This window comes from Ammospiza caudacuta, chromosome 14 (assembly GCF_027887145.1).
Source record: "Ammospiza caudacuta isolate bAmmCau1 chromosome 14, bAmmCau1.pri, whole genome shotgun sequence".
Lineage (NCBI taxonomy): Eukaryota > Metazoa > Chordata > Aves > Passeriformes > Passerellidae > Ammospiza > Ammospiza caudacuta.
In genome coordinates, this window is record NC_080606.1 from 15,401,198 (window position 1) to 15,413,786 (window position 12,589).

At 43.1% G+C, this 12,589-nt stretch overlaps 2 protein-coding genes across 2 annotated transcripts in view; both read left to right on the plus strand.

The window, feature by feature from the left end:
• Nucleotides 1-3,343, plus strand: part of SH3BGRL (SH3 domain binding glutamate rich protein like) — a 30,039-nt gene extending 26,696 nt beyond the window's left edge. The window contains exon 4 of the mRNA XM_058813928.1: nucleotides 1,245-3,343. Coding sequence (XP_058669911.1) covers nucleotides 1,245-1,277 — 33 coding nt within the window. The 3' untranslated portion in view covers nucleotides 1,278-3,343. The remainder of the gene's footprint in view (nucleotides 1-1,244) is intronic.
• A 5,235-nt stretch (nucleotides 3,344-8,578) lies between these two features.
• LOC131564056 (TLR adapter interacting with SLC15A4 on the lysosome-like) lies at nucleotides 8,579-10,441 on the plus strand. Its single transcript, XM_058814318.1, has 2 exons — nucleotides 8,579-8,677; nucleotides 8,913-10,441. Exon 2 carries the CDS (start codon nucleotides 8,958-8,960, stop codon nucleotides 9,879-9,881), a length of 924 nt encoding a protein of 307 aa, XP_058670301.1. The 5' UTR covers nucleotides 8,579-8,677; nucleotides 8,913-8,957; the 3' UTR covers nucleotides 9,882-10,441.
• The last annotated feature ends 2,148 nt before the right edge of the window (nucleotides 10,442-12,589 follow it).

The following is a 12,589-nucleotide window of genomic DNA, read 5'->3' on the forward strand; positions in this document are numbered from 1 at the left end:
AGAGGATGCTCAGTGAGGGGCCTTGAGGGAGAAATAAGGAAAAGTATGAAAGAGGGACAGTGTCAGGCCTGGAAAACTGAGCCTCTCCCAGATAACCTGGAGGCCTACGCCCAAGGAAATGGAATTTGACGTGCAAGAAAAATAGGTTAGCAGGTTACCTGTTCCAACCTTCCTGGGCTTGAGGGAAATACCAGGAATCCTCTCCAGCTTTCCAGTGCCTGTTCTGAAGAAATGTACTTTGTATTGAAAAAAAACCCCAACCAGTGAGGTGCCACCATTGCAGTGCCCTGGGCTGGTTACGGGAGTTGTTACAAAGCCAAGGGAACCTTCTCCTCTTTCTTACCATTCAAAGAACCACTTGTCTTTTAGACAATATCAAACACACTGCTTTTTAACAGGCTCTGTATCTCTTTTTGATCTTCCTTTCATTGCTCACCTGCTTTTTGTGCTGTGGATGGCCAGGATGTCCTCACACAAGGCCTGTGGGTGCACGATGACATCTGAGCTCTGGTGACATCCTGGCCCTGCTCTCTGAGCCCTGACAGGCCAGCAGAGCAGAGCACAGGCCAGCAGAGCAGAGCACAGGCCAGCAGAGCAGAGCACAGCAGCTCCAGCCAGGCTCTTCCCACGCCCTGGGTTCAAAGGCAGGATGAGGGCAGTTAGCCAGGACAGCCAGAGTGAGCCACACATCCAAGATACAGAGATACACGTGGGACTTCCTGCCCTGCAGGCTGGGGTCACCCACTGTGTCTCCTCCTAAAAAGATCATACAGACTTCTTGGAAATTCCCCTCCTAGTCCTTTCTCCTCATTTGTTTTGTTTATGTAGCAATGCTGGGTCATGGAACAATGATATTGAATCTGTTATCTTGAGTATTTGTGTGCAGTCATAAAAGCAAATGGCTCCAGCACATCTTGGCAGATGTTGAACTTTGTCCTTTCAAATAAACCAGGCTGTCCCCACTGAGGTGCTGCACTGAGGGCACTGGGAATTCATTTCTGATTCATCTCCTTCTAGGTCATGGTGCTGCTGGCAGGTAATTAAATTAATCTGCAGTCAAAAGTACACTCGGAGAAACCAAAGGGAAATTCCTTCTGCATTTCTTCTGTTGTCATTCTGTTCCCATTTGTGATCACCTTACAAAGGCTGAAAGAAGATTGAAAAATGCAGGTTATTGTTTTATAGTGTTCCTTTGGAAACATGCTGAGAAACTACTAACATGTAATTGTTCTTTGCTGTTTCAGGAAGCTGAAGCACTGGCCAAGCAGCAAGCGTGAATTTCAACTGCCTTAAATGTCTGTAAAGGGAATTTCCACAGCTTTTTATAAAATAGTTCAACTGTCTCTGCTTCAAGAAATGTAGATGTGATTTCTAACATTTGATTGGTGCTTGCAGCATTCACTGTCCATAACACAAATTGAACACAGGATGGAAATGGGAATTTCAGGGTAGGGAGCAGGAGTGGGTTTTGATGGAAGCTGAAGCAATCAGACATGAATGAGTTACATTTAGTTTAAACTGTCCTGGCAATTCATCCATTTTGTGTAAACTTAAAGAAACTATTTTAGTACTAAAAACGCAGATGGGTTTTACCTAGAGATCCAACTATTTAAACTATGGAAAACAGCATCTAAAACCTCGTCAGATACTAATTTAGTGCCTGAGTTGCCTCAAAAATGTTACTGAGTTACACAGTAAATTTTCAGTGTCTTTCCTGGTTTCAGATGAATTTGTAGGTGGTACTGTGTAGTTTAACCATTGTAGTCACTTTGGAAAGTTGTGTTTGTCTTCTGTAGAATGGATATTTAAGGTTTGTATTGTTACACAGTTGTACAGGTGACAAACCCCCCACAAACCCCATGTGCTCTCATTTAAGGGATCTGTGTGGGCTCTTTGGACAGAAAGGGCAATGGACACAGGTCCCTCCAGCTGGCTAAGCACGAGCAATGACACATCTGGGGCAAGATTCAATGTTGCAAACAAGCCAAAACAGCCAGAAATGGCCTTTCCTTACCTGTGTAAGGGTGAAAGCCTTTAATGTATTTCTCTACAAAAATACCAGTTCACACTGCTTAGAGCATTAAACATCTCACTGCATGTTCAAGTAGCCATTAGGTTCATATAGTATTTTTTCAAATGAGGAAATAAATGCTTGAATAGCAAAAAGTTATTGTAATTAAGCAAGACTTCTTTTTTTTTAAGGTATAAAAACTTAATTTCCATTCTTATTGCCATATCATAAAACTATAATAGGAATTTCAAATCTCTCAGTGTCTTGTGTGGATGAATTTACCACGTGCAATATTAACCTGTGTGTTCTCCCAGTGCTCATGAGGGAGCCTGTAATTCCTGACCATATTTTAATTCCTGATTTATCATTTTGGGAGCCTGGGAAGGAGGTGGAAGCTTGTGCTTACAAAGCAGCACAGCATCACAAGAGGGATGGATGGATGGATGGATGGATGGATGGATGGATGGATGGATGGATGCTGCCTTACCTTAAAGATTAACACACACAAAACTGTGCTTTTTATTAACACCTTTTGTCAGGAGTTACTGCAGTTCTGTGAAATTTAAGGTCTTTTGGGGATGGAAGTTTCATTATGTTTTAAATCCAGCATCAGATTATTGTTGTTCAGTATGATTTCATCTTTCTGAACGAGGTTGTTTTTCTTTCTTAATATTGGCCAAAATCTTTCTCTGTGTCTAAACTCCTGCTCAAGTTTTTGGGAACTGTGGAATACTAAGTGAAGGGTGGTGAGGAAAGTGGGATTTGACACACAAGTCTCTGTACCCACAGCAGTTTGCTGTGCTTCCTGTGCACGTTTGGTGAATTCCAGCCATTATTTTGGAGAAGCTGTAATTAAAAGTAGCTGCCAAATTCTGTCAGTTCAGCGACCCAAAACATTCTGAAACGAGGTCAATCCCTGTCTCAATGGTCAAGAGAATTGCCAAGTTTAAGAAAGCAAAGTCACTGCCCTCGTCTGTCCCCCCCTTGCCATATGGGAGCATTCAAACTGTATCAGCATTCCTAAGGCAGCTCTGGCGAGCCAGGCTGAATTATTCCTTTGTCCGGGGAACAAGGCACCAACACAAACTGAAAATACCCAAAATCTCTTTGTTGTGTGTGTAAAACTTGAGTTTTTTGATGCAGATCTCTTGCATGACTTTAGGAGTGCCAGGAATCTGTTACCTCTGTGCTGGTTTTCTGTTTCCATGGGTGCAAGAACTGAATTTGTTCTTTTCTTTCTTATTTTTTTCCTATGTAGAAAGCAGGCCTTGAGGATTTAACCTGTATGTTAACCATTCCTGTATCATTCCAATAAAGTTGGTTTAGAACACTTTCTCACTCCATGACTTGTTTGCATGTTTTGTTCACAGTTTGAAGCTGAAATAAGTGAATTTTTCAGATGGAAATACTGCTTTTTAAAAGCTCAGGATTTATACAAGGTGAACATCAGGGATCTGCTGCTGAGAGTGAAGTTTGGATCTCTCACCTGTTGCAGCTAATGGGATTTAACTACTAAATGGGATTTAATTTAGGATGCACCTACCCAAAGCAGTGTCAAGGTTTGGGTTATTCCTCATTCTCCTGCTTTCCCACTCCTTCCGCAGGACAGGGACAGTCGGAAGTGGCTGGGACACAGCAGCTGCTCCCACACTCAGAGCTCACCCAGCCCTCCCCTGCTCATTCACAAACTGTAATTAATTAGCTTTGTGCTGCTCCCAGCAGGGAGCTGTGCTGTTTTCTATTTGTGTTGCCACAGGGCAGTGCAGGATAAATTTTAAACTAAAACTTCACTTACACCTTTCCTGTTTGCCAGGTAGATCAGCTTCCTGCTTCATGTGCTGAAGTTGTGCACCACCTGTGAGATCTGCAGAGTTACAGAAACGACATTCGCTGCCTCTGACCTGCCCTGGGGTTTGCCCAAACTCCAGACTTCAGTTTGCATTGTCTGGTGAAAACTAATAACCTGACTTTTTCCAGAGTGGTTGGTAATTTGTGCAGGATCAGCTTCTGTGTGAGCAGCTGAAGCACAGCCAAGCACCATCAGGCACAGGGGAAAAGGGCCAGCAATGCCATTTCTAAGTTGTAATGAATCCCATTTACCCCCCGTGTATCCACTCCACTCATGCAACTCAGAAAAATCGCTGCTTTGCTTTTTTTTTTAATTAAAAAAAATCCTAAAAACCCAGTTGTTATTCATTAATATAAGTTCAATGAAAATAGTTTCCCAAAATCTTTAAAAAGCAAGCTACACATGTGCATGCAATGTGTGACAGCTTTCCCTACACCACATTGCTCAGATCCTGATCCCAAGGCACAAACAAATCATTCTCAATCGTTACCATTTACTGAGTTTCCTGCAGAAATATTCTGTGATTTATCCATATTCTGGGATCTTGGTAGAATGTTTTAGATTGAAGGGTTCGTTATGATAGTTTTGAAGTTTATTAATAAAAATTTTGGACTGCATTGGTAAACATGCAGAAATGAAAAAGAATTTTAAAAGTTTAGGTGACGTAGTAGAAATTGCTGGATTAATACAGGTAAGCACAATAGTGAGTACTGAGTATGCAAAATATATATATTTAGTGGAAAACACACATATTTAGTACAAAATATATGTGTTGTGTTCATGAAGTATATGTCAGACTTGGCCCAGTATATCTCGTAACATGAATATACAGTAGTTCATTATGTATAATATTATATATTTATAAATATTTATACACATACAGAATAAAGTAATATAATTCTTATACTGTGATTCCTTCTCTTAAAGGTAAGTTTATTGTAAATATCATCAGGAACTTGTCCATTTCTTCATTTTAATTTGCTCACTATTTCAAAATCCTTAATAAAGGGAAACCAACACATCATTAATCCACTGTCAGCATCACTGTAATTCCCACATGGCCTCAGTTCTTTCCGGAACCTTTCCCAGCAGGCAGAGAAGGTTATTTTATTTACACGGAGCGAAGTGGATCGCACACACATTTCCCAGCCAGGAGCTGCCCGAGTCCCGCCCGCCCGCTCTGAGGGGCCGCAATGGCGCCCCGGCCCGCAGCGCCGCCGCGCGCGCCGTTGCTGCGGCAACCAGCGGCCACTCAGCGGCCGAGGCGAGCCCGTCCCGCCTTTCTATTGGGTGGCACAGCTGTCAGTCAGCATTAAACCCCGCCTCTCTTCTACTTAAGCCGCGCCGGGTGCGGTGGGGTTGTGTGGGAGGCGCTCCTCTGGGGTGGGGGGCGGTGTTGGAATGAAATTCCTTTGGAATGGGAAATAAAGCGCCGCAGCCGCCGTGCTTGGGAGAAAAACCACAACATACAACACGATTTCTCACATGAAACCTTTCAAACCAGTCAGTATCTGTGTCATGTTTATGTGCATGCAAAGTGCGCAGCCTGTGCTGAAAGAAGAGACTTCATTTACATGCAGCCATAGTTCATATAGTATCATTCAGTGTAGTAGAATTTTCTCCATATATGAATGATATGAGTAATTTTTTATTATTTTTCAATGTATAGTCAGCTCTAAAGTCTGACATCCTTGTCTTGCTGTTTATCCTAAGTGCAATTTGTGCTCAGCTTCTGAACTGACTTTGGTTCTATCTCATTCTGACTTTATTTTTGTAAATAAAAGGGAATTTCTTTTTGGTGAGTTCTAATTGAGAGAACACGTTGATTTCCTTGGCTATTGATGCATTTACCACCTGAATCCCAGACTGGTTTGGGTTGGAAGGGATGGTAAAGCTCATCTCATTCCACCCCCCACCATGGGCAGGGACACATTCCATAGATCACATTGCTGGGTATGAAATGGAAGTTGATTAGCTTTTAATCACCCCACACAAATTACCTGACTTGATTTCTTCCTCTCTGTTACTTTTGTGTCTTGTTGAAACAGCTGCACAAAAATTCCAGCTGCAGCTGGCACTAATTGCAAGCTTGGTGAGCTTTAAAACTGGTTGGAATTTGATCCACCCTGGTTCCTGCCCCCAAGGGCTGCAGGCAGTGACTCTGCTGGAGTCCCAGCCACACCTTCTGTGCAGAAATTGCTCATGAACCATGATTAAAAAATCAGCTAATTTTGAACAGCTTTTAAATATTAAACGAGTTTTATATCAATTTGGTGGGAGTAAAAATAGCTTTCATTTTGCCTCCATAAAAACCTGAAGTTTTTCATGAAATGCAGGAGAAAATGAGGGAAGAGAGATAACTTTACAGACTTCATTGAACCTGTATGGCCAGAATTACTCCAAACCTAATTTCCAAGGCACAACATGATTTCCCACTGACAGAGGGCAGGGTTAGATTGGATATTAGGAAGAAATTCTTCCCTGTGAGGATGGGGAGGTCCTGGCACAGGTTGCCCTGGAAGCTGTGGCTGCTCCATCCCTGGATGTGTCCAAGGCCAGGTTGGGCAGGGCTTGGAGCAGCCTGGGATGGTGGAGGATGTCCCTGCCCATGGCATTGATGATAATTTGTGTCTTGCTCCTGTCATTAAACAGTGTATTTTTAGAATCTTTTGTCTTGTACTTAGACGAGATTCAGCTTCTGCTTCGTTGGGTTTTTTTTAAATTCGGAGAAAAAGGAAATTTAGAAAAGTCACCAACAGAAAACTCTCCAGACTGTCTGTGGGCTGGATCCTGTGCTGAGGGGAGGGCTCAGTGCCTGAGCTTGGCTTCAGCTTGAAGAGGACACCTAAAACCACCATGGGAAGTGCCAGAGGTAATTTTTTAACCCCTAAAGAGCAGGTTTGGTTAAGGAGCATTACGACTGTGCAGGGCTGTCCCTTGGCTGCTGCCTTCAGGTTGGCACATTGTCCTGTTTGCCAGTCACAGACACAGGGTATTTCATCAAAATCCGGGGGAAAGGAAGTTGCCAACTTCCTCCCCATGAGTGGCACATCACCAGACTCTAAATTTAGCTGCCTGTTTCCAAAGGGGAAGTGGTGCAAGTCCGCAGGTCAGCTGAGCAGCACTGAGCTCCTGCCAGTGGAAGTGTTGGTGGAATTCGGTTCCGATTTCAGCCCCGACTCTCTGCTCCTTCCCCGTGCCCCGTTCTGGCTGTCAGCAGCTCCTCAGCATCACACCGTGGTCAGGAACATCTCAATTCATTTTCAAACATCCTCTTTTAGCTGCAGCCCTCTCTTTGTGTTCAAAAACCGCGCCCTCTCCCAGCGGGATCACTTCTGTTTTATGAGTTCAAAATGCTGGGGAGTTGCATCATGAGCACGTCAGGCTTCTTGTGCACTGGCAGCAGTGAGGAAAGGCTGGGGAACCGTCTGCCCCCTCCCAGCAGCTCTGCAGGACAGCTCTGGGCTCAGGGAAATCCATCCTGGACCTGGCTGGGCTTGGTGAGTTGGGCTTTTTGTGCCTTTTTCTTTTCCTTATGCTTTGTTCCAGAACACAGGAACCACTTATTTCATTTGGAGGAGACCGGTTTTTCCAAGATTGCCAAGTTTTAGCTCTTCATGAGCACTTTCAAACCAATAAACCAAAATTATCAGCCGGTAAGGAGCTGGGTACCCTGAGGTCCTACAGACCAGGGTAAGGACCGGGTTACCCATGTCCTACAGGGCATAGAGCTTTCCAAATTCCATGGATCTTTAGCAAGATTTAGACTGCCAATTCTTCTTTCTTTGGAAAATGATTTATCAAGTTCCCATAAGTGCTTAAGAAAGTGCTGCCCTGCTTTATGCATTTGTAAATGACTCTGTAGATAACCAGGTCTGCTGCCTTTCCTGCCTGCTTTGGCCTGAAATTCCTGTGTTCCTTTCACCTTCTGTATCACAAAAATAAAGAACCCTACAAAAATAAAAAAACAAACAGTTGTGCTGTGCCAGTGTGTAAATTTTGGGGAAAAGGTGAAAATTTCCTTCTCTCAAATAAGTGAAGTTTTAGAATATTTTCTGGAAGGAGCATTGGGATTGAAAAGTGACCCAGTGTAGTGAGGAATTTCAAATATACCAGAGTATAGGGGCATGGTGAAAAGTGTTGAGCCACAAGCAGACTTTGGGTCTGTGGATACTTCAATTATGCAGAGATTTAAAGGATATTTAAAATAACTGAATGATTTTCTTATGTTCATGTTTCCCATTCTTTAATAAGAGCAGTGGTTCAGGTCAGACTCTTAATGTGAAGATTCCCATTGATTTTAACAGTAGGTGAATTGGAAAGGGATGATAAGGAACCATTAAGTGTAATAAATTATTTTGAGACACTTTTCACTATTATCACTATTGAGGAAGACAAATTAACTATTTCTATCTTTTAAGTTCATCATTAAGAGGGACTCTAAACACATTTGATCTGCATTTTGAATACAGTTTTGTTCTATTTGCAGAACTCTCAGTTTCTTTTGAAGCTCCTTGGCACCTCACAGAAGTGCTCAAGTCAGAAATGCCTCTAAATATAAATATAGTCTTTATTTCCTTTCTATGTCACCTCTTTAGCTCTTGGAAATGGTTGTCTTGTAATGGAAAACATTGATTAATTACTGATGATATTGATACAGACAAGTAAAATGATTCTGCTGATTTTTACAGCTTACAAAGTGCAATCTGTCTGAAGTAGCCACGATGAGGAAGAGACCTGGCAGCAGAAGGGATGTTACAGATGAAGCAGCTGATTAAAGCCCTTCCTGTACCTTCAGAATGATTTTTGTGGACATGGTAAAGAGGAAAAGCATGCAGCTTAATGTTTGCTAAAAATAAATGCTTGAGAGGGAAGGAAAAATCACTGTCTTTGTGAGAAGTGCACTGGTCATCAGTGCACTTCTCACAAAGACAGTGATTTTTCCTGATTAGTAAAAATAACAATAATAGCAACAATAATAATATAATTATTCTATAATAGTTGTTGAATAATAGTTGTTGCTGTTGTGTTGTGCCTGTCTCTCCATTCCAGGGCTCCATGGAACTCTGGTGATCCCTGCTGCTCACACTTGTCACCATGCTGGCAGAAGGCATCCTAACGAGGCTCATCTACAGAGAAAGCTGTCATCAAGATAAGCCTCGCAAATCCCCTGCATCCCAAAAGGCCAAAGAGGGAATCTGGAGACAGAAACTTGTAGACATCCCAAGAATTAAAGGCTTTGCTGATGGATGTGAGAAGCAGGAGGAGCTCTCTGCCAGAAGCAGCAAAGTAGAAGCCGGGAGCAGCCCCCGATGGGGATCCATAGGGAAGGAGCCTGCAAAGGATCAGCGAATGCTGGTTAAAGGCACTGCATCCCCAGCTGTACACATCCCCAGGAGAGGAGGGAGCCTGGACGAGGTGGATTTGTACAGGTCCTGGCCATGCAACAGCATTTACCAGAACTACCCTGACCTGCAGATCGGGGGGGACCGCGTGGGGGGCCCCACGTGTGACTCGGGCTGTGTCCTGGACCACGGGTGTGATGAGCTCCCTGATGGGCCTGTGCTGCTCTCCGTAGACATTCCCCTGGGTCAGTCCCCTCTGTGTGAGCATCCCAGAAAGCCCACTGGGATGTCCCTGCCTGGAGATGAAGCTGGAGAAAGGAGCCTCCTGCTCAGCGAGGAGCCCCTGTCCAACTCCACGCTCAACAAGTACATGGAAGCCAAAGTGGCAGAGCTCTACAAACAGTTTTTTGAAGAAAGCCTGGCCAGGTGTGGTTCCATAACAAACCTGCTGACCTGCAGCTGGATAAGGAACAGCCTGGACCAGATAAGTGTTCAGATCTCCCAGGAGCAGAACATAGAAACCTCCAGAGCCAGAGGAGCCCTCCTGCACTCGTTGGCTTTGTTCAGCTCCCGCAACGCTCCCAACAGGAACAGCTCCGAGTTCAGCACCCCAAACCTCCAAATCTCCAACACAGGGGCTGCAAAACGGAGCTGCAGGATGGAATTCACATCCTGACTGAGCTGCTCAGCTCAGGAGAGGGATGGGATTCAGGTATGAGTGATTCACTGCAAGGATTAGGTTGGGAAATGGAAACATTTGCACACTACACTTGTTCTAGTTAATATTTTAAGTCTTAAACCCCTTTGGTAGGAGGACAAGTAAAGGTCATTGTTTTCTGGTTTTTAATGTGGAATTTGAAATTAATTTCTCTCAAAAATACTGGTTAATCATGTTTTTATAATATATATAGAATCATAGAACTGTTGAAGTTGGAAATGACCACTGAGATCAAGTCCAACCATTAACACAGCACCACTAAATCATATCCTCAAGTGCCACATCCACACATAAAAGCATTAATTTTCTGCAAAATCAGCAAGCAAAGATGACTGCAGCATTCCTGAAAAAATAGTGCAAGATTCCTGCGTCTTCATCTGGAAATTTAAATGCAGATTTTCATATGGAAATACTGCTGTTTAGCACTGAAACACATTTTCTCCCTTTGCTCTTGCTTCTCAGCAAATATTTCAGCTGGAAATTATTCATTATGTCACCACTGTAAAATGATAGATGAATTGGACTGTTACCTGCTCTGCAGAAGTTTTTTTTTTCCTAATAAAGTTTCTTGTTGGTTTTTTTGCTTGTGGTTGGTGTTTTTTTGTTCGTTTGTTTTAATCTTTATTTCTTGGGCATTTCTTAAAATCATCTGTGAACTCAAAGAAAATATCAGCAGGACTGAGAAAAAACTGCTCCTGAGGGAAAAGTGTTCTAAGTGGGCAATGAAAGGACTTCTCTCTCTTTATTAAAATGACGGGGAAAGATAATTCCTGATAAGGAAACAAATTAATAAAATCAGACTCATACACATCCAAGACGTGACTGGTCCTTGCCTGACCCAAAATTCCCACTGACCTTGGTGCAAGGAGTGTGAGCAGTACTGAATCTCATCCTTGCTTTCTAGGAGCATGGCAGGAAAAGGATGATTTGCTTCCATTGCATTGCCCTAATTCCATGTATGTCTCATTAATCTCCTCCTCAGCATTCAAAATCAGGCCAAGAGTCCTTTGGAAGAGGCCAAATGACTTCATTAAATTTCAGAGGAGTGCAGGGTGGGCAGAGCTCTCCGGATTTCCTTGGTGGAGGTGCAGAGAACAATTTAACTGAGGCTGGGATGGGAAATGTTCCAGAGGGCAGCAGCAGCCAAAGGCTTTGCAATTACCATAGCAAGAAGTGCTCCGTGCCATTCGTGCTGCCGTGCCCCAGCCCTTGCTTCCCCCTGGGATCCTTTTATAGTGCAAGCCAAAGTCTGGAAAGGAGTTAATTGCACGAGGTTCTTCCTCAGGAAATGAGGAAGTCGGAGGTTAAACCTGAGCTCCAGGCTGGGGTGGTTTTCTGTCCTTGCCGGCGCTGAGGAATGCGTTGGAGGAGCCCTCTCTGCTCTGCTGCTCTCCCCAACCCCAACCCGGGGATTAAAACCGATGGATCAACAGCAGCTGCTGCTCTGGGACAGTCCCTGATGGATCTGCTGCTCCGTCCCCGGGACAGAAATGGAGTGGCACAGGAGAAAACAACACATAAATAATGAGAGTTCACCAAAACCTGAGGTCGCCGGGAAGTTGTGTTCATCCCAGCTCTTCTTAGGACTGGTTTCAGAGCTTTTTTTAAAATTAATTTTATTAAATATGTGGGTAATTTTGGCTGGTATGAAAATAAAACCATGGGACAATCCCTGATGAATCTGCTGCTCCATCCCTGGGACAGAAATGGAGTGGCACAGGAGAAAACAACACATAAATAATGAGAGTTCACCAAAACCTGAGGTCACTGGGAAGTTGCGTTCATCCCAGCCCTTCTTAGGACTGGTTTAAGAACTTGTTTTTATATTAATTTTATTAAATATGTGGGTAATTTTAGCTGGAAGGAAAATAAAACCACATAACAGCAGTGTTTTGAGGAAAATAGGTAATTTAGACCACCCCTATGACCTGTGTTTTTACAGCACAAATGGAGGTGCAGGTAAATGCACATTGTTAATGTAAAGCACTTTGTATTTTGTGATTCATTTTTATGTAGTTTTGCCCATGGAAAAACACTGTCCATGTTCTTTCCCCCCAGCATTTGTTAAACTGGTTTAACCCACAATTTAAGTAACTTCTCAAAATTAATTTCTCTCTGTAGGAAGAAAGATGTTCCTACAGAATACCTTTTAGGGGCAAAATCTGTTAATTTCTAAAAAGATGAGACAAATACATTTATTACTAACTTAAATACTATTTTAATTCAATTTTATTTTAATTTACATGTTGTAATCCATGACCTGCTTTGGATTTATTTATATTTGAAAGATGCTAAGTCCCATTATGACTTTGAGTAAAACTCCATCAGCTGCACTGGAGCTGTGCCCATTTTCACTAGGAGGAAAAATGCCTCAGTGAACTCCAATTCCTTGGGGAAAATCCCTGGAAAGGTGCTTATCCAGCCTGCTGAAGGGCAGCAGCTGGAATCCATTACCAAGGAAAGCAGTGCCATATTTTACAGGGCAGACATCCACGGCCAGATTCTGCCTGGAGTTGATTTTTATCCCCATGCCAGAAAATCTGATGTTGGAGGAGAAATACTGGCAGGGAATTTTTACCTTCATATCCAGCTTTGATTCTCTGTTCCCACAGAGGAATATTCACCAGGTCCTGGGACCCAGCCCCTGTAGAAACCCGGACTCTTTA